At 36.4% G+C, this 23,594-nt stretch overlaps 1 protein-coding gene and 1 long non-coding RNA gene across 4 annotated transcripts in view; both read left to right on the plus strand.

Annotated features, from left to right (window-relative positions):
* The window catches only part of LOC138336418 (uncharacterized), a 63,589-nt gene extending 46,801 nt beyond the window's left edge, over positions 1–16,788 (plus strand). The window contains exons 3-4 of the long non-coding RNA XR_011210423.1: positions 2,627–2,674; positions 15,336–16,788. This is a non-coding gene — a long non-coding RNA (uncharacterized lncRNA). The remainder of the gene's footprint in view (positions 1–2,626; positions 2,675–15,335) is intronic.
* Positions 1–23,594, plus strand: part of LOC138336414 (protein MON2 homolog) — a 576,914-nt gene that overhangs the window by 515,441 nt on the left and 37,879 nt on the right. For all 3 annotated transcript variants that reach the window (XM_069285900.1, XM_069285901.1, XM_069285902.1), the window contains one exon: positions 17,295–17,405. In XM_069285900.1, the coding sequence (XP_069142001.1) occupies positions 17,295–17,405 (111 nt within the window). The remainder of the gene's footprint in view (positions 1–17,294; positions 17,406–23,594) is intronic.

Genomic DNA, 23,594 nt, shown 5'->3' on the forward strand with positions numbered 1-23,594 from the left:
AAGTACGTGGGATTACAATATCCACCACCTATATCTAGGGTTGTACAGAATTATGTACAGCATTAATTCAGGTCTACAAAATCAGAATGATTGTAGAACAATCTCTACTATAAACAATTACACTGTCCTTGTGAGGACATCAGAAAATCTGAGATACCAGAGAAATCTTCTCTCCGAATGTTTTCATTATACTTTATCTGTGGTCTCTGGTAATTTAATCAAGATCCTGAATGATTTAGGATGCTTATTGGTTGTAGAGTTATCCCTGCTATATTTTGCAGTAAAATTCAGTACCATTCAGTACTATTTTTATGTCATATTACATTATGCTATCTCCCGTCTCTGAAGTAAAACATATAAATTCTGGCAAATTTAATTCTCATAAAAAAACACTAAAATCTCCACATTGTTTCTACAAAGTATAAAAACTGAACACCATTGTCAGGTCTGATCACCTTGATGAGTTTATTGGGCACTTCATGTTAAGTTATGTGTTCAGTTGTCACTCTGTACAATATACTCATTACCATATCATTCACTAACCCCGAGGGACACGGAAAGCTGCTGCAACACAGTATCAGAGAAATATAAGAGGGCTGCTCCACACTCCAACAATTAGCCTGGTGCAGGAAGCATTATTTGTCGATTCACTGAGCGGGAACACAGAGGAAGCTGCTCAGTCTGCGTGCCTTCCCAGCCAGAAACCAGAGATAGGAAAATGGAGTAAAACTTCTTAGCAACTAGACTTAATGACTCCATGTTGAGGCAAGCATCCTTCATCAGTCATGTTCTCTCCTCCGAATCCAGCATCCTGTCAAACCCCTACACAAAAGTTGTGTTAGACACATCCAAAGTATCACTGAATCGGTGAATGATGACACTTTCTTGTGTGCTAAATATGGCAACATGTTTTATATCAGTCGCTCGCTAGTTATTTTGGCAACATGTTTATATGAACAGTCATAACAGCTCAGACTGGTTCATTTCCTAATTTCCAAAAAGCACATTTTACTGTATGATGAGCTAGCAAAAGTAAATAACTGGCTAAATAAATAAGGCTTACTTGTTTGTTTTTACATAAGGTTCTATTAACTGTCAGTCATTTAAAGACAGGTACAGGTGACGAAGGAAAGCTGGAGTCCCCAGAGAAAAATCACCAAACAGCACTCTTACCTACTTTTGCTGATCATCATATTTCATATAAACAAATTTTGCTCGAAACAAGCATTTTCATTGGCTTAGAATTTCTGTTATCATCTCATAATCCAAAAATTGATGTCACCATTTGTAACAGCGTCTCTGATTAGCTAAAACTATGACACAAGTGTTTCAAAGAAAAAACAACGTCCAAAGAAATTTGGAATTTCAGTGGTTACGATTGAATTTCTATGTTATGGAGATATATGTAATATAAAAATTAGAGTGTATCTACATTATTATTTCTTATGTGTTATATCTCTGTAAGATGAATTATCTATTATTTCTAAGAATGAAATATGAAAAGAAATTAATTTTAATTTTGTGCCCCATATAAACAGACATGTGTCATTTAACTATTGATAGGAACTTATAAATGACTTGTAATGGGATTTGAACTGAGATACGGTATATATAATTGGATTATCTAATTTCATGTATGAATACTACAAAACGTATTTTTGGTCAAACTAATGCTGTAGTGTGTGTGTGATTTGAAGAAAAAGCTTTGCCTATAATTTATAGGCTGTTTTTCTGAATGCTTTTCCTTTTCCTGATAGCTGTACTTTGTACTTTTAAATAAAAAATATGTTGTCAATTAAAAGGCAAACAATTTAATTAGCAGTCTCCATCAAGTCTCCTGAAATGTGTATTAAACACTGGAAAACATTTCTAATCTGATTAAAATTTATGTCTTTGATCATGTGGAATGAAATTTAAACTAATTATGATAAATTCAATAATTGAATGACATGAACTTTTGGAAGAGGTTAAGTTTTGTTCGCTTCAATTGCCATTAGAATTGTGGAGAATTCGGAGTACTTTTTATGGGAGTCTGAAAGGGGAAAACTACATGTAAACATGTCAACAAACTACAAATCAATGTTTCTAGCAGCTTGAATCTACATACAGCATACTATTTCTTTTGAGATTTTATACAATAAGGTTCAGAATTAATTTAATATTCTGCCAGCCTTATTTAGGGAGCAACATTGAAATTGTTTAAAACAATATCCTAGAATTTTTAATGAAAAGGACTGCAACATTTTCTTCTTTACATGATATGATCGCATTGAAGTGGATTTTGAAATAAAAATTGTGTTGAAATAAGCGGCCCTTTTGTAACTTCTCTATTCTAACTCTTAACTTATCATTATCTAGCTATTGCGTGAGACATAAATACCTTGCAAAAAATGCAAGTGAATTCACTGGAAAACAAAGGGATTAAAAAAGTTAACTTGCTATTACATGTTGTTGAAACTAGAGTCTACATTTTGATATCAAAGGACAATGGATGTTTGTCATCAAAATGAAGATTTTTTAAACAATCACAAAAGGGGAAATTGTTGTTTATACAATACATCTGAAGTAATAATAGTAATTGTTAGTTATTTGTCTGTAATTTGTGATATTGATTCATTTTTTTCAGAATTCATTTAACAAGGAAAGTGGCTAAGACAAGTCAGAAACAAGACAGGTGAGTAATTAAAATTGATCAGCATGAAAGGTAAGTTATTAAGTCATTGACTTAGGCAAAGGTCAGAGACAAGACAGATTAAAGACTGAAGACATGTCAGCATTCAAAATGAAACATGGACTCAGACAGGCAGTAACTAAGACAGGTCAGTAACTAGGTCAGTAGCTAAAACAGGACATTAGCTAGGTCAGGTTAGTAACTAGGTCAGGTTAGTAACTAGGTCAGGTTAGTAACGAGTTCAGTAACTAAGACAGGTCAGAAACTAGGTCAGTAGTTAAAACAGGACATTAGCTAGGTCAGGTTAGTAACTAGGTCAGGTTAGTAACGAGTTCAGTAACTAAGACAGGTCAGTAACTAAGACAGGTCAGAAACTAGGTCAGTAGCTAAAACAGGACATTAGCTAGGTCAGGTTAGTAACTAGGTCAGGTTAGTAACGAGTTCAGTAACTAAGACAGGTCAGTAACTAGGTCAGTAGCTAAAACAGGACATTAGCTAGGTCAGGTTAGTAACTAGGTCAGGTTAGTAACGAGTTCAGTAACTAAGACAGGTCAGAAACTAGGTCAGTAGTTAAAACAGGACATTAGCTAGGCCAGGTTAGTAACTAGGTCAGGTGAGTAACTAATTCAGTAACTAAAACAGGCAGTAACTAAGACAGGTCAGTAACTAAGTCAGGTTAGTAACGAGGTCAGTATCTAAGACAGGTCAGGAACTAGGACAGTAGCTAAAACAGGACATTAGCTAGGCCAGGTTAGTAACTAGGTCAGGTTAGTAACTAATTCAGTAACTAAAACAGGCAGTTACTAAGAAAGGTCAGTAACTATGTCAGGTTAGTAACTAGGTCAGTATATAAATATAATAGGAAGACACTAATTAAGACATATCCCCAAATAATGGCAGATCTTTTGTTCCATATATATATATATTTTATCAGTACTCCTTCATTATAAAGACAGTTTGAATTTTCACTTGTAATCAGATACATAACTCTGAAGCCTCCTTACCCACCGTAACATGTTTTATCTTATAATGATCGCCCTACAACCAACATCATCATTATTATGATGTCTGAACGGTTGTTTTGTTTGAAATTTTACACTTTACAGATTAAATGTAAATTATTTCAAGAACTTAAATTGATGTAAAGTTACCTTTTTAAATATTTTATTTTTCAAGCTTGATATTGTTAATTTCCTGGTGAGAATTTGGAATATATGATTTGCTGAGTGTATGAACACTCCACACTACAATTAATTCCTCTTCAATCACTTAGCCATATCTGATAAACTATTAGATAGCTGTGTGAGGCAGCTGTTTAGGGAGGACAACTCTTATAACAGATACGCCAAACATTACTAATACCTTCACATCAAAGTGCTTCTTATCATCTCACACAAAAAATAACTCAATAGTTTATCTTCGCAAACTTTTTACGGCATTCTGCCATTTACTAAAAGGATCACCTTTACTGTTAGTAAAATACAATTCTATCTATGTATGTTAGGGAGTCAAGTGGGTGATAACTGGTGTCATCACTGAAATACGGAATACAAGGGGAGATTACTTTGGTGTTACCACAGGAATAGAGGATATAAGGGGAGATAGCTCCGATGTTACAACAGGAATACAGGATACAAGGGGAGATTACTCTGGTGTTACCATAGGAATACATGATACGAGGGGAGATAACTCCAGTGTTACCACAGGAATACAAGGTACAAGGGGAGATAACTCTGGTGTTACCACAGGAATACAGGATACAATGGGAGATAACTCTGGTGTTACCACAGCAATACAGGATACAAAGGGAGATAACTTTGGTGTCACCACAGCAATACAAGATACAAGGGGAGATAACTCTGGTGTCATCACAGCATTACAGAATACAAGGGGAGATAACTCTGGTGTTACTAAGTTATTAAGACTTGTCATTGATTTATGTCAGGTGTAGCAGGAAACAAGGGTAGATAACTCTGGTGTTATCACAGTGTAGCAGGTCACAAGAGGAGATAACTCTTGTGTCTCCTTATTGTATCAGGATATCACAAGAATGATATCAATACTTTTTCAGTATTCTGGCATTATTTTGTCAGTTATGTTATAATCTTCACTTGCATAGCTGATTTAAATATGGCAACAAGCTAATTATTAGAAAAATAAAAATAAATGTCATACAACACAAATCTCACCTGCTGCTGTCCTATAAGTTTGCATTCTTTGTATGAACATCTTCAGAGCTGACTAATCTGATAAAAAAATACAAATCTATTGGCCATATGACCATCTGTGTGTGCTTGCACCAAATGCACTTTATTCATAATATGACACATAATTGGCTTTCTGTAACTGGTGGTGTTGGTTACTTGTCAGTGGTGCTGAACAATACCAAAGGATCATGTCCTTCTTGAACTGAGTAATGTCACGTATGTAAGGGGAGCAAGCATGTCATTAATGTATGTTGTATTTAGCCTGATATCAATCATAAAAAAATGTTTATTGGAAAACAAAGTAGAGAAAAACATTCCTTCTCTGACTTGTTCCCATTTTGTTGAGATGATGTTCTGATAAATTAAATCAGAATCTTTCTTGTAAAACTAATTTGCCAATATATTTGTCTGTGTCCGAACCATTGGACTGACAGGATAAGTATCAGAGCAGTGTTTATGTAGACAGACTAGGTTTGATTGTGTTATAGTGAGGGACTAATAGTGTTAGGACCTGGTCAGGTCATGTCTGTCTTCTGATTCTCCACTAGTCGCATCAGACATCTAGACATCAGATGGGTATCTGTGTCCTCAGGCCATAGAAAGAGGTGTACAACACATAACATATAGACAGGGGTGTACACACAACCCATAGACAGGGGTGTACACACAACCCATAGACAGGGGTGTACACACAACCCATAGACAGGGGTGTACACACAACCCATAGACAGGGGTGTACACACAACCCATAGACAGGGGTGTACACACAACCCATAGACAGGGGTGTACACACAACCCATAGACAGGGGTAATCAGGGGTGTACACACAACCCATAGACAGGGGTGTACACACAACCCATAGACAGGGGTGTACACACAACCCATAGACAGGGGTGTACACACAACCCATAGACAGGGTAATCAGGGGTGTACACACAACCCATAGACAGGGGTAATCAGGGGTGTACACACAACCCATAGACAGGGGTGTACACACAACCCATAGACAGGGGTAATCAGGGGAGTACACACAACCCATAGACAGGGGTGTACACACAACCCATAGACAGGGGTAATCAAGGGTGTACACACAACCCATAGACAGGGGTAATTAGGGGTGTACACACAACCCATTGACAGGGGTAATCAGGGGAGTACACACAACCCATAGACAAGGGTGAACACACAACCCATAGACGGGTAATCAGGGGTGTACACACAACCCATAGACAGGGGTGTACACACAACCCATAGACAGGGGTAATCACGGGTGTACACACAACCCATAGACAGGGTAATCAGGGGTGTGCAAACAACCCATAGACAGGGGTTATCAGGAGTGTACACACAACCCATAGACAGGGGTAATCACGGGTGTACACACAACCCATTGACAGTGGTAATCAGGGGTGTACACACAACCCCATAGACAGGGGTAATCAGGGGTGTACACACAACCCATAGACGGGTAATCAGGGGTGTACACACAACCCATAGACAGGGGTTATCAGGGGTGTACACACAACCCATTGACAGGGGTAATCAGGGGTGTACACACAACCCATAGACAGGGTAATCAGGGGTGTACACACAACCCATAGACGGGTAATTACGGGTGTACACACAACCCATTGACATCGGTAATCAGGGGTGTACACATAACCCATAGACAAGGGTAATCACGGTTGTACACACAACCCATTGACAGGGGTAATCAGGGGTGTACACACAACCCATTGACAGGGGTAATCAGGGGTGTACACACAACCCATAGACAGGGGTAATCAGGGGTGTACACATAACCCATAGACAGGGGTAATTAGGGGTGTACACACAACCCATAGACAGGGGTAATCAGGGGTGTACACACAACCCATAGACGGGTAATCAGGGGTGTACACACAACCCATAGACAGGGGTAATCAGGGGTGTACACACAACCCATTGACAGGGGTAATCAGGGGTGTACACACAACCCATAGACAGGGTAATCAGGGGTGTACACACAACCCATAGACGGGTAATTACGGGTGTACACACAACCCATTGACATCGGTAATCAGGGGTGTACACATAACCCATAGACAAGGGTAATCACGGTTGTACACACAACCCATTGACAGGGGTAATCAGGGGAGTACACACAACCCTTAGACAGTGGTGTACACCCAACCCATAAACAGGGGTAATCATGGGTGTACACATAACCCATAGACAGGGGTAATTAGGGGTGTACACACAACCCATTGACAGGGGTAATCAGGGGGTACACACAACCCATAGACAGGGGTGTACACACAACCCATAGACAGGGTGTACACACAACCCATAGACAGGGTAATCAGGGGTGTACACACAACCCATAGACAGGGGTAATCAGGGGTGTACACACAACCCATAGACAGGGGTGTACACACAACCCATAGACAGGGGTAATCAGGGGTGTACACACAACCCATAGACAGGGGTAATCAGGGGTGTACACACAACCCATAGACAGGGGTAATCAGGGGTGTACACACAACCCATAGACAGGGGTAATCAGGGGTGTACACACAACCCATAGACAGGGGTAATCAGGGGTGTACACACAACCCATAGACAGGGGTAATCAGGGTGTACACACAACCCATAGACAGGGTAATCAGGGGTGTACACACAACCCATAGACAGGGTAATCAGGGGTGTACACACAACACTATAAACCAAACAGGGGTAATCAGGGGTGTACACACAACCCATAGACAGGGGTAATCAGGGGTGTACACACAACCCATAGACAGGGGTAATCAGGGGTGTACACACAACCCATAGACAGGGGTAATCAGGGGTGTACAACACAACCCATAGACAGGGGTAATCAGGGGTGTACACACAACCCATAGACACAACCAACCCATAACAGGGTACACAACCCATAGACAGGGGTAATCAGGGGTGTACACAACCCATAGACAGGGTAATCAGGGTGTAACACAACCCATAGACAGGGGTAATCAGGGGTGTACACACAACCCATAGACAGGGGTAATCAGGGGTGTACACACAACCCATAGACAGGGGTAATCAGGGGTGTACACACAACCCATAGACAGGGTAATCAGGGGTGTACACACAACCCATAGACAGGGTAATCAGGGGTGTACACACAACCCAAGACAGGGTAATCAGGGTGTACACACAACCCATAGACAGGGTAATCAGGGGTGTACACACAACCCATAACGCAGGTGTACACACAAATAACAGGGTAATCAGGGTGTACACACAACCCATAGACAGGGTAATCAGGGTGTACACACAACCCATAAACAGGGGTAATCAGGGGTGTACACACAACCCATAGACAGGGTAATCAGGGGTGTACACACAACCCATAGACAGGGTAATCAGGGGTGTACACACAACCCATAGACAGGGGTAATCAGGGGTGTACACACAACCCATAGACAGGGGTGTACACACAACCCATAGACAGGGTAATCAGGGTGTACACACAACCCATAGACAGGGGTAATCAGGGGTGTACACACAACCCATAGACAGGGGTAATCAGGGGTGTACACACAACCCATAGACAGGGTAATCGGGTGTACACACAACCCATAAACAGGGGTAATCAGGGGTGTACACACAACCCATAAACAGGGGTAATCAGGGGTGTACACACAACCCATAGACAGGGGTAATCAGGGGTGTACACACAACCCATAGACAGGGGTAATCAGGGGTGTACACACAACCCATAGACAGGGGTAATCAGGGGTGTACACACAACCCATAGACAGGGGTAATCAGGGGGTGTACACACAACCCATAAAGGGGTAATCAGGTGTACACACAACCCATACAGGGGTAATCAGGGTGTACACACAACCATAGACAGGGGTGTACACACAACCCATAGACAGGGTAATCAGGGGTGTACACACAACCCATAGACAGGGGTAATCAGGGGTGTACACACAACCCATAGACAGGGTAATCAGGGGTGTACACACAACCCATGACAGGGTAATCAGGGGTGTACACACAACCCATAGACAGGGGTAATCAGGGTGTACACACACCCATAGACAGGGGGTAATCAGGGTGTACACCCAACCCATAGACAGGAATCAGGGGTGTACACACAACCCATAGACAGGGGTAATCAGGGGTGTACACACAACCCATAGACAGGGTAATCAGGGGTGTACACCCAACCCATAGACAGGGTAATCAGGGGTGTACACCCAACCATCATAACAGGGGTAATCAGGGGTGTACACACAACCCATTGACAGGGGTAATCAGGGGTGTACACCCAACCCATAGACAGCGTAATCAGGGATGTACACCCAACCCATAGACAGGGTAATCACGGGTGTACACACAACCCATAAACAGGGGTAATCATGGGTGTACAACTAATCATGGGTGTACACACAACCCATAGACAGGGGTAATCAGGGGTGAACTAACAACCCATAGACTATAGATTCAGATTCAGGTAATTTTATTTCCTTGTTATTAACACATTTGAGAGATGACATAAACATATACAATATAACAATGCAGATTACATATAACTACATTTTGCATAACAAAAGAGGCACATAATGTATGATTATTTATATATACCATTTCATCAGACATAATATCAATGAGTGCACATTTCAAAACCTTGCAAATGTTAATGTGCATATAAGTATAAATTGAAATTATCTTCAATATCATTGGCGTTACAGACCTCACACAACCTTTGAATTCTCTGATGATTCCTATGTCTCCCTTGTTCAACTTCATCTTGGATGGGCAAATATTCTTCTTATGTGCATTATTGATGGATTTCATTAAATAAAATTGAAGATGTCTATATAGCAACCCCAATAACAATATTGTGACATTTGATTTTGTGATTGACAATATTGTGACATTTGATTTTGTGATTAGTTTTGGATTGTTACTCTACCTGTATATAAACAACAAGAAGTTATAAACAATGTGTTATCCAAAGATTAGGTTTTAATTTCTTGTTATTAAGATAAAAAGTAAAAAATAAACTTAATGGATGAAGATGAAGCTGTTTGCTTCTTGTTGCCCTGGCTGCTGAGAAGTGCATTTCTGGTATTTTTCGGTCACCATTTACACACAATCATCAATCTTATGTAATTGGTCCCAAAGTTACAAACACTTGCATCACCTTGTAGAAGGATAATATGTAATTTTGTCAAAGAGAGGCGTCATTAAAATTAATCTCTCTCCAAATATCTCTGATGGACCTTTATAAAGTGGTGTACTGTAGTGTGTCTGAGTTTGTCACAGTTTAATTGTGTTCGGTTGAGATTGATTTACCAGTGAACGGTAAAACCCTGTTTTAAAACGATGTCCTTTTTGTCAGGTGATCATCAGGACACCATTGTTTAGTAACTATGAGGTCAATTACTGTCACATTAAAATAGAACAACCTGCATTACCTAATCGCCTTGGTTTCCAACATTACATTGCCATGGTTGGGAATTGCCGGCAAATGTATAACGTGATTATCTTTCCTTTGGGTAGTCATGTGACATCATATGTATGCTATATTAACACCCTTCGAAAAATTCTCTCGGCGCACCCTTTTCCTGTATATTACACTTCGAACATTTTATATGATATTGTTCGTTATAACAAATAAAAGTGTCTGCATATGGAGCAGTTTCACTTCGCAATAGTTTTATAGTAAATAAAGAAATTGTACAGCAGCTAGGTCACCAAATGACACCTGACCAGATAAACAGAAAATGTTCAATTTCAAAGACAGATTTACAACTGCTCCAACATATTGCTATTCATGTTATTGACCACAGAGTCTATATGTGTTATTGTTTTGATCTCTTATATCCGAGAAAAGGGTGCACCATCCCTCTTTATGGGGAGGAAGTTAATGCTGTCCAAAGTTTTGGAACTCTCCTGTGTTGTACAATGCACCATAGCAACAGTAACTATAATCAAAGCAAAAGTTAAACTAGAGACGTGATTTTATCATTTTTGTATCACACATACTACTGTTCAATAAAGTAATTGGCATAAAATGTTAGATATCCATGTAAATAATTAAAAACTTGTGTAAACACATTGTGTTAACTGGTGCAAATACAATGCTGGATCTGTAAACACTGTAATGTCACAGTGATGTCATTGTGATGTCATCAGATGCATTTGTGGTTTCGAATTGCAAAAATTAATTACATTGTATTACATCATACAACATTGTACCTTTTGCAACGTGAGCTCTGAATGATGGCAGCATGAAGGACACATTTAGTAAATCTTAGACTCTATTAGTTTAACTTGTAGGAAACTCGAGTCTGAGTAGTCATGGTTACGTCACAGTTCATCATATTTCTAATCCTTGTACCTATTTTATTACAGTGCCTGAAAGCTGAAACAATTCCACACCATTAATGTAGATTGAAACTTCTCAGATTTCCTGAAAAACATGTCTGCATTGCTTGCAAAACATGTCATTTACATCTGCTATTCAGAAAAAAATATGTATCAATTTGAAATGAAAAATACTGTGTTCTGAACACTTATCTGAACATTCAATGAAAATTGCTTTTTCCAGTGAGATTTTGAAGCATAACACTTATGAAACTTCACTTGTGGATGACAAATGTTGAGGACGTTGTTTGTCTGTAACAGGTGGCGACATTTATAGGATTTCTGGCTGATGTTACCATGCCAACCAAAGAAATGTTTCAGATGTAAGCAAGAACTGAAGGACTTAGCGCTTTACTGGAATTTTTTTAGGGAAAATAAGATTGTCTGTTCTTCAGTGATGAGATTTTATAAACCTCTCTAAATGTTGGCCAATGTGTTAGTTATTTTACATCAGATTTACTTATCTTCCTGAAATATAATTTCATTTTTGTTGGGCACAGAATTTATTTAATTATAATGTCGCCTACAGTAATTAAGTTAAAAGCTTCGTAAATTGATATGTCCATATATAGTAGAGAGTAAGTCAGTAGTTTAGGGGAAGACAGGCCAGGACCACAGGGAGGTTATAGGAGAACAAATGTACTTTAACTCCCAGAACGCACCTGAACAGGAAGTCACCAGACTGAGGATGACAGCAGTGTTGTAAATCCTAATCAGGCTCTATCGGCACTAATTACTTAATGGCTATCAGCACCATGGAGATCAGGAAATTAAAAAAGATGCTGAACTGTGTCTTTATGTCAATATACAGTATATAATATTTACCAGAAATGGTGAGTAGATGATCAGGGTTTGGTGAAGGTTATAAGATCTATATATATTAAGTGGTGGCTGTGAAGTCACTTTATACATAACAAAGTCAGTTTAGGCTGTAAAACAAGTGATGGATCTTCATATCAAGTTACCATTCTCTCTGAAACCGAGTTTAGATTTCCTTGTTATAGCAATATCTTTCTTCTCGACAATATTTTTTTTTCACTTAATTTGAGATATATCTTAGTTTAAGACAGAATACTGTTATAAAAGATTATTCCTCACAGAAATGGTGATTCACTCCCGCCTGTCTCCATATTAACTAGTTAGATGCCCTTACATGGTGCCAGCAAGCCAGACTTGCTATCTTACTCTGCCTAAACATTTCATCTTCAGGAAATCAGAATGCTATCTGTTCATGGACATGTATATATATCATCCATGTCTTGGTATAATAAGCCTTCCATGGGCACTTTGTCCTGGTATCACACATTGTCCTGTATTACTGATGGGTATAGATAAGAAAATAATAGTGTTGCCTGTACTTATAGGCAGCTGAAGACTGTAGCCAATTGATATGTACTGCTAACCTCTCCCATATGATGAAATGAAAACACATTTTTAAGGTAAAGTGCTATTGGTATTTTAACTCATTTAGTTTTGAAGAGCTTTTAGATGTCCAGTAGGGCTACTACGATGTAAAGCACCTTCCTAAGGGGGTGTTGGAAAGGTATGGAGAGGTGTCTGGAGAGGTAAGAAGCCAAGTGGTCCCAGAGTCCTTGTAAACCCCATCACAACACTTGTAATTACCCCTCCAACACTTACAGTGAAGATACTCAAATAGACACCTTTTGATTCTGAGAGCCAAAACTACTGACAAATGGCCATCACATATCCTTAATTCAAGTTAGAATGGTGGCTTTGTTTGGCCTGGTGCCCTAGCTTATCAGAAAAATTCAAAAAATTAGGAAAATGTTAAGGAAGACATTTATAAGAGTTTGATTTAGTAAATGATGATTATGTGATGACGTTGGGCCAAAGTATGCTTTGAACCTGTTGCTGTATACTACAGTAGGGCACTGGATTATCATTGGGCACCATTAGGCCACTATAAGACACTAAACAGTCAGTCAAAGACTGGACCATGGGGTTCATGGAGGCAAGATTCTAGTGTTACATAGGCCAAAACTGGACAAGAACTAAGGCAAGAACTTAGACCAAACAAGTCAAAAGTGGACAAAAATTGAGGCAAGAACTTAGACCAAACAAGCCAAAACTGGACAAAAACTGAGGCAAGAACTTAGACCAAACAAGCCAAAACTGGACAAAAATTGAGGCAAGAACTTAGACCAAACAAGCCAAAACTGGACAAAAATTGAGGCAAGAACTTAGACCAAACAAGCCAAAACTGGACAAAAACTGAGGCAAGAATTTAGACCAAACAAGCCAAAACTGGACAAGAACATACGCAAGAATTTAGACCAAACAAGCCAAAACTGGACAAGAATTCAGGCAAGAATTTAGACAAAACAGGCCAAAACTGGTCAAGAACTGAGGCAGGAATTCGGACCAAACAGGTCAAAACTGGACAAGAACTGAGGCAAGAATTTAGACCAAACAAGCCAAAACTGGACAAGAACTGAAGCAAGAATTTGGACCAAACAGGCCAAAACTGGACAAGAACTGAGTCAAGAATTTAGACCAAACAAGCCAAAACTGGACAAGAACTGAGGCAAGAATTTGGACCAAACAGGCCAAAACTGGTCAAGAACTGAGGCAAGAATTTGGACCATACATGTCAAAAGTGTATAAGAACTGAGGCAAGAATTTAGACAAAACAAATTAAGCCAAAACTGGACAAAAACTGAGGCAAGAATTTAGACCAAACAAGCCAAAACTGGACAAGAACTGAGGCAAGAATTTAGACCATCCAGGATAAAATTGGAAGACTTAATCTTATGCAAGGCAAGAATAAAACATCTTGCCAAAACTAGATGTTGTATTATTCCCTGAAGACAAGTTCTATAGTATGAAATAGTCCAAAACTCGACTGTTTAAATTCATTACTACATGTCAAACTTGTCTATAATTAACTACCCAAGGGACTGAGGAGAACTGATCTTTATAGCTAGGTGGTCTTTACATAAAATATATATAGGTTGAATTGTGTTAAAATTGGTTATTTAATACCATAGAAAACACTAAGTCTTACTAAGCAGGTATTTTTGCATGGAAGTCGCTTATGCAGATTTTACTGTATTTGCCATTTAAGTAATTCACCATAGAACGATAAGAATTGTTTTTGCATTGAAACTCAAATCCTGTCGTGACTAAATTTATTTTGTCTTTAACTAATAAATTAAGAGTATGTTCCATTTATTTGACCTTGGTTATTAGTAATGAAAATAGAATCTTAGAAATTTAATTTGTTGGTGCATTCAACAAACAATACAAAGTAATGTACGGACACATATATAGAATTCTCCATCACGTTTCTGAAGATTTGGTTCCTTACAACTGTGACACAGAATTAATAGCCGAAGATCTGTCATCGTCGTAGGATTGGCTTGATTGGGAAAACCTATTGATTAGTGTGTGAGACACGTATGGAAAATTAATAATGCCAGAACAAAGTGTTTATTTTTATCAGTCGGTAAATTGTTCTGAGAGTCTCTTATTGAAATATCACATATATTAGGTGTTAGTGAGGACGAAATGGAACATATTTCAACGCTCAACGTGGTGTTGATTTCTGATTAACACCAATCAGCAGTGTGGGGTCAAACCAGCATGGCTGTCATGACAGGAAGTGAGAGATCAATTTCATGTTTTATACAAAGATGAAATATTTATTTTAAAAAGAAACAGCCAAACAGGCATCAAATAATGTAGTGATGAATTGTAAACAAAGCAAATGTTAAATGTATTGGGAGGGGAGGTAGCCATTTTATTTCTTGAGGCACTGGTAGTATTTACCACTTGAATTCAAGTATTGTATATCATTTTGACAAAATTAATATTTTTATTTTGCTGGCTTACTTTTTCAAATTCACAGTTTTCCAGGATACACAATTTATTTCAACACCAAAGGTACATCAAGTGACATCAAGTGACATACAACACGGATGCCATATTGAAGCCGACATTTGGGTTTCCAAATTCAAGAACATTAACATAAGTTATACAATATATGACTAGAAGTATACAAATATGATTACTATTGTATTTTTCAGGATTTCACAGAGATTATCTGAGGCACTGATCAGTAAGCTGGTCCTCCAGACTGGCCCTTCTCCAGAACATGATGAATGTGTCGGAGAGAAAAGGTAGTTAAAGTCTCGTTTCCTTTGTTCTCTCTTCCTTGACGAATTTGCTGATCGAATTTCACAATAAATGTAAATGCGATCATTGTAACAGCTTGACTTTTCAAAAAATATGTATCCTAGCAAGTGTTTGATTTCTTTAACTAAGCATATTTATACATAGTAATACATTGTTTAAATGATTGGATTATAAGAATGTTTTGATTTGTCTGCTCTCTGTTGACAGGTTACGTGACTGTACCAAACGATGCTGCTTTTGTTTACATATTAACATCATAATGATATTTCGTTTGTTTGTGACAGTATTTGTTTGTTTGCTGTTATTATTATAATATCATATGTTTATCACCACTATGTAAGTTAAGAATGATGGGCATTTCTTTATCATCATTTTGTTTGCAAGTATATCAGCATTTACAATTTAACTTGTCGAAACCGTATATCACCGAGACCGAGTATTGTCATGTTTCAGGATTATCCATGTTTTGATTACTATGCAAAGTAAAACGTCATACAATGACGCTGAAATACACATTGATAATTAAGACAAGGGCCGGTTAAGACAAGTTATATTGCATTGAATACATATATACATTGATGCTTTTTATCTCATTCACCCCTAAGACACATGTAGACTCTTCTAAATCAAAAGACTAGACCAGTCCATTATAAAATTTCAGGAGTGAATGAGTTAAACCAAGATGTTCATATCAGTTAATATTATGATTATTGTGATGTTTTGATAAATGTATAATTTTCAATATGATGTAACATATATATGTAGAACTGTTTATTGATAGCTGTCATAGCACATTATGTAGCGTTTGTGATATAAACAGTTTATGTGGTCTTAAATCTACACTTATTGTTCTCACCAAAACACTTCTAATTACATTCAGTATCTCTCATGTATAATACAAACTCATTACACATACAAAGTTGCTGTTTTCGTTCCCACCCTGGGACTCGCGTTTCCTCAACATCTTCGTTATAATATATTTTATAGCCGTATCTGTAATTGATAGCTATAATTAAAGGGCTGACATTGGTAGAAGTGAACTTTTTCCTGTTTTGTTAATGTTAAAATTGCATTACCTACAGGAGCTTGGCTCATTCCAGTGCAAACGCGTGCCATGATTTGCTGTTTCATAACAACTCGAGAAAGATTGAGATAATGATAGAATTTCCACCTTGCCATTAGTTAGTATATCTCAAGGGGGTACTAGGATTTCTTCTGCCATCTATGGCAATCATTAGATTTTGTATTAATGAAATTTGGGGTTGATTATAGAAGATTTACGGAATTTGTGTGTTTGGTGTAGCTTTAGAGTATAATGTGTTTTACTTTGGCATCTTAATTATTCACCAGGGCAGCCATCCTTCTTATCCATTCATTAGTCATTCAAGGTTTCTTCGTGGATACAAAATGTATATCAATTACAACACAAGTTAAAATTTCCTCATTCTCCACAGAAGATAATGGCACTTCCTAAAGTTTTGGCCCTGTAGAGACCATCAGTAGCAATTTGCCTGAGTTAGGGTTCCAATTCTGGTGTCAGAAGTATATTATAATATAAGTCGAGGGGGCAATGTTCACAGCTAAAAACACATTCTGAATTGGAACTCAATCCTAAAAACACATTCTGAATAGTGAATTGGAACTCAATCCCATCGCTCCTACCAAAACTGCATCCATCAACACAGTTGACATACAGCCTCTTAATAACATCCATCCTCAAAATATTTGTAAAATAATGAATGTTAAAAAAACATCATGGCTTGTGTGAAATATATTGAGTGTTTATGTAAACATTTTAAATAAAATATAATTGTCTTATATACTCACATATCCTGTCATTGTTATACTAGGTATGCCAGCATCCCCACCAAGGTATGCGGTGCTGGGGTGCAGAAGCAGTTACCTCCCTTGTACGGGCAGCTCTGGAACATGGGTACGACCCACCACTTCAGTCCAATCTGGTATGTACCTACTGTATCTAATCAAACAGTCAATGGTTTAAAGTCAATTCAAACCCTAACCCTCCTGGAGTGTCTGAATCTAGTCCTTTTTACTGATTTTCATTCCTACATAAAATTCTTTTTGTTTTTATAAGATTGTTTAACACTATGACAATAAAAAATATTTTGCTGTAAGTATCTCTATGACAATAAACAACACTTTGCTGTAAGTGTTTCTATGACAATAAACAACACTTTGCTGTAAGTGTTTCTATGACAATAAACAACACTTTGCTGTAAGTGTTTCTATGACAATAAACAACACTTTGCTGTAAGTGTTTCTATGATAATAAACAAAACTTTGCTGTAAGTGTTTCTATGATAATAAACAACACTTTGCTGTAAGTATCTCTATGACAATAAACAACATTTTGCTGTAAGTATCTCTATGACAATAAACAAAACTTTGCTGTAAGTGTTTCTATGACAATAAACAACACTTTGCTGTAAGTTTCTCTATGATAATAAACAACACTTTGCTGTAAGTGTATCTATGATAATAAACAACACTTTGCTGTAAGTGTTTCTATGACAATAAACAACACTTTGCTGTAAGTGTTTTTATGATAATAAACAAAACTTTGCTGTAAGTGTTTCTATGATAATAAACAACACTTTGCTGTAAGTATCTCTATGACAATAAACAACACTTTGCTGTAAGTATCTCTATGACAATAAACAAAACTTTGCTGTAAGTGTTTCTATGACAATAAACAACATTTTGCTGTAAGTATCTCTATGACAATAAACAAAACTTTGCTGTAAGTGTTTCTATGACAATAAACAACACTTTGCTGTAAGTGTTTCTATGACAATAAACAACACTTTGCTGTAAGGATTTCTATGACCATAGACAACACTTTGCTGTAAGTGTTTCTATGACAATAAACAACACTTTGCTGTAAGTATCTCTATGACAATAAACACATTTTGCTTTAAGTATCTCTATGACAATAAACAAAACTTTGCTGTAAGTGTTTCTATGACAATAAACAACATTTTGCTGTAAGTATCTCTATGACAATAAACAAAACTTTGCTGTAAGTGTTTCTATGACAATAAACAACACTTTGCTGTAAGTGTTTCTATGACAATAACCAACGTTTTGCTGTAAGTGTCTCTATGACAATAAACAAGGTTTTGCTATCAGTGTCTCTATGACAATAAACAACACTTTGTTGTAAGTGTTTCTATGACAATAAACAACATTTTGCTGTAAGTATCTCTATGACAATAAACAAAACTTTGCTGTAAGTATATCTTTGATAATAAACAAAACTTTGCTGTAAGTGTTTCTATGACAATAAACAAAACTTTGCTGTAAGTGTTTCTATGACAATAAACAACACTTTGTTGTAAGTTTCTCTATGATAATAAACAACACTTTGCTGTAAGTGTATCTATGACAATAAACAACACTTTGCTGTAAGTGTTTCTATGACAATAAACAACACTTTGCTGTAAGTGTTTCTATGACAATAAACAAAACTTTGCTGTAAGTGTTTCTATGACCATAAACAACACTTTGCTGTAAGTATCTCTATGACAATAAACAACACTTTGCTGTAAGTGTTTCTATGACAATAAACAACACTTTGCTGTAAGTGTTTCTATGACCATAAACAACACTTTGCTGTAAGTGTTTCTATGATGATAAACAAAACTTTGCTGTAAGTGTCTCTATGATAATAAACAACACTTTATTGGAAGTGTTTCCATGACAATAAACAATGTTTTGCTGTATCTCTATGACAATAAACAACACTTTGCTGTAAGTGTTTCTATGACAATAAACAACGTTTTGCTGTAAAAGTCTCTATAAAATAAACAACGTTTTGCTATCAGTGTCTCTATGACAATAAACACTTTGCTGTAAGTGTTTCTATGACAATAAACAACGATTTGCTGTAAGTGTCTCTATGACAATAAACAACGTTTTGCTATCAGTGTCTCTATGACAATAAATAACACTTTGTTGTAAGTGTTTCTATGACAATAAACGTTTTGCTGTAAGTGTTTCTATGACAATAAACAATATTTTGCTGTAAGTGTCTCTGTGACAATAAAACAACACTTTGTTGTAAGTGTCTCTATGACAATAAACAACACTTTGCTGTAAGTGTTTCTATGACAATAAACAACACTTTGCTGTAAGTGTTTCTATGACAATAAACAACACTTTGCTGTAAGTGTTTTCTATGACCATAAACAACACTTTGCTGTAAGTGTTTCTATGACCATAGACAACACTTTGCTGTAAGTGTTTCTATGACAATAAACAACGTTTTGCTGTAAATATCTTTATGACAATAAACAACACTTTGTTGTAAGTGTTTCTATGACAATAAACAACACTTTGCTGTTAGTGTTTCTATGACCATAAACAACACTTTGCTGTAAGTGTGTTTATGATAATAAACAAAACTTTGCTGTAAGTGTTTCTATGACCATAAACAACACTTTGCTGTAAGTGTTTCTATGATAATAAACAAAACTTTGCTGTAAGTGTCTCTATGATAATAAACAACACTTTATTGGAAGTGTTTCCATGACAATAAACAATGTTTTGCTGTAAGTATCTCTATGACAATAAACAACACTTTGCTGTAAGTGTTTCTATGACAATAAACAACGTTTTGCTGTAAGTGTCTCTATGACAATAAACAACGTTTTGCTATCAGTGTCTCTATGACAATAAACACTTTGCTATCAGTGTTTCTATGACAATAACCAACGTTTTGCTGTAAGTGTCTCTATGACAATAAACAACGTTTTGCTATCAGTGTCTCTATGACAATAAACACTTTGCTGTGAGTGTTTCTATGACAATAACCAACGTTTTGCTGTAAGTGTCTCTATGACAATAAACAAGGTTTTGCTATCAGTGTCTCTATGACAACAAACAACACTTTGTTGTAAGTGTTTCTATGACAATAAACAACGTTTTGCTGTAAGTGTTTCTATGACAATAAACAATATTTTGCTGTAAGTGTCTCTATGACAATAAACAACACTTTGTTGTAAGTGTCTCTATGACAGTAAACAACACTTTGTTGTAAGTGTCTATATGACAGTTAACAACACTTTGCTGTAAGTGTTTCTATGACAATAAACAACACTTTGCTGTAAGTGTTTCTATGACCATAAACAACACTTTGCTGTAAGTGTTTCTATGACAATAAACAACACTTTGCTGTAAGTGTTTCTATGACAATAAACAACACTTTGCTGTAAGTGTTTCTATGACAATAAACAACACTTTGCTGTAAGTGTTTCTATGACAATAAACAACACTTTGCTGTAAGTGTTTCTATGACAATAAACACATTTTGCTTTAAGTATCTCTATGACAATAAACAAAACTTTGCTGTAAGTGTTTCTATGACAATAAACAACATTTTGCTGTAAGTATTTCTATGACAATAAACAAAACTTTGCTGTAAGTATATCTATGATAATAAACAACACTTTGCTGTAAGTGTTTCTATGACAATAAACAAAACTTTGCTGTAAGTGTTTCTATGACAATAAACAACACTTTGTTGTAAGTTTCTCTATGATAATAAACAAAACTTTGCTGTAAGTGTTTCTATGACAATAAACAACACTTTGCTGTAAGTGTTTCTATGACCATAAACAACACTTTGCTGTAAGTGTTTCTATGACAATAAACAACACTTTGCTGTAAGAGTTTCTATGACAATAAACAACACTTTGCTGTAAGTGTTTCTATGACAATAAACAACACTTTGCTGTAAGTGTCTCTATGACAATAAACAAGGTTTTGCTATCAGTGTCTCTATGACAATAAATAACACTTTGTTGTAAGTGTTTCTATGACAATAAACGTTTTGCTGTAAGTGTTTCTATGACAATAAACAATATTTTGCTGTAAGTGTCTCTGTGACAATAAACAACACTTTGTTGTAAGTATCTCTATGACAATAAACAACACTTTGCTGTAAGTGTTTCTATGACAATAAACAACACTTTGCTGTAAGTGTTTCTATGACAATAAACAACACTTTGCTGTAAGTGTTTCTATGACCATAAACAACACTTTGCTGTAAGTGTTTCTATGACCATAGACAACACTTTGCTGTAAGTGTTTCTATGACAATAAACAACGTTTTGCTGTAAGTATCTTTATGACAATAAACAACACTTTGTTGTAAGTGTTTCTATGACAATAAACAACACTTTGCTGTTAGTGTTTCTATGACCATAAACAACACTTTGCTGTAAGTGTTTTTATGACAATAAACAACACTTTGCTGTAAGTGTTTCTATGACCATAAACAACACTTTGCTGTAAGTGTTTCTATGATAATAAACAAAACTTTGCTGTAAGTGTCTCTATGATAATAAACAACACTTTATTGGAAGTGTTTCCATGACAATAAACAATGTTTTGCTGTAAGTATCTCTATGACAATAAACAACACTTTGCTGTAAGTGTTTCTATGACAATAAACAACGTTTTGCTGTAAATGTCTCTATAAAATAAACAACATTTTGCTATCAGTGTCTCTATGACAATAAACACTTTGCTATCAGTGTTTCTATGACAATAACCAACGTTTTGCTTTAAGTGTCTCTATGACAATAAACAACGTTTTGCTATCAGTGTCTCTATGACAATAAACAACACTTTGCTGTAAGTGTTTCTATGACAATAAACAACGTTTTGCTGTAAATGTCTCTATAAAATAAACAACATTTTGCTATCAGTGTCTCTATGACAATAAACACTTTGCTATCAGTGTTTCTATGACAATAACCAACGTTTTGCTTTAAGTGTCTCTATGACAATAAACAACGTTTTGCTATCAGTGTCTCTATAACAATAAACACTTTGCTGTAAGTGTTTCTATGACAATAACCAACGTTTTGCTGTAAGTGTCTCTATGACAATAAACAAGGTTTTGCTATCAGTGTCTCTATGACAACAAACAACACTTTGTTGTAAGTGTTTCTATGACAATAAACAACGTTTTGCTGTAAGTGTTTCTATGACAATAAACAATATTTTGCTGTAAGTGTCTCTATGACAATAAACAACACTTTGTTGTAAGTGTCTCTATGACAATAAACAACACTTTGCTGTAAGTGTTTCTATGACAATAAACAACACTTTGCTGTAAGTGTTTCTATGACAATAAACAACACTTTGCTGTAAGTGTTTCTATGACAATAAACAACACTTTGCTGTAAGTGTTTCTATGACCATAAACAACACTTTGCTGTAAGTGTTTCTATGACAATAAACAACACTTTGCTGTAAGTGTTTCTATGACAATAAACAACACTTTGCTGTAAGTGTTTCTATGACAATAAACAACACTTTGTTGTAAGTGTTTCTATGACAATAAACAACACTTTGCTGTAAGTGTTTCTATGACAATAAACAACACTTTGCTGTAAGTGTTTCTATGACCATAAACAACACTTTGCTGTAAGTGTTTCTATGACCATAAACAACACTTTGCTGTAAGTGTTTCTATGACCATAAACAACACTTTGCTCTTAGTATCTCTATGACAATAAACAACACTTTGCCGTAAGTGTTTCTATGGCAATAAACAACACTTTGCTGTAAGTGTTTCTATGACAATAAACAACACTTTGCTGTAAGTGTTTCTATGACCATAAACAACACTTTGCTGTAAGTGTTTCTATGACCATAAACAACACTTTGCTGTAACAGTTTCTATGACAATAAACAACACTTTGCTGTAAGTGTTTATATGACAATAAACAACACTTTGCTGTATGTGTTGGACTAAAAGTACACCTAACACCTACCTGCTGTATGTAGGTAAACGTAATCTGTTCATAATGGCAGTGAATTCACAGGAACAGATGTCTCAATTCTTTATAAAAACACTGATAATGAAATTTCCTTTTTTTTCTTTCCCAATTTCCCTTGACGTCAATTATAGTCAGTAAGGTAACAAAGTATTTGGGGTTTGTATCAGTGAAGCCACAACCATTCCCGTATAATGGGTGTGGAGAATGGCATGCTGGGTAGAATTTGTTAAAGAGACGGAGATGGATGGTTACCACACACAATCCAAACCCCAACACAACACAGAGTCATCACCTAACGTAAAAAATACAAAGTAACAGAATTTAAGGTATTCCTCAAGT

The sequence above is a fragment of the Argopecten irradians genome, chromosome 12 (genome assembly GCF_041381155.1).
Source record: "Argopecten irradians isolate NY chromosome 12, Ai_NY, whole genome shotgun sequence".
NCBI classification, from domain to species: Eukaryota; Metazoa; Mollusca; class Bivalvia; order Pectinida; family Pectinidae; genus Argopecten; species Argopecten irradians.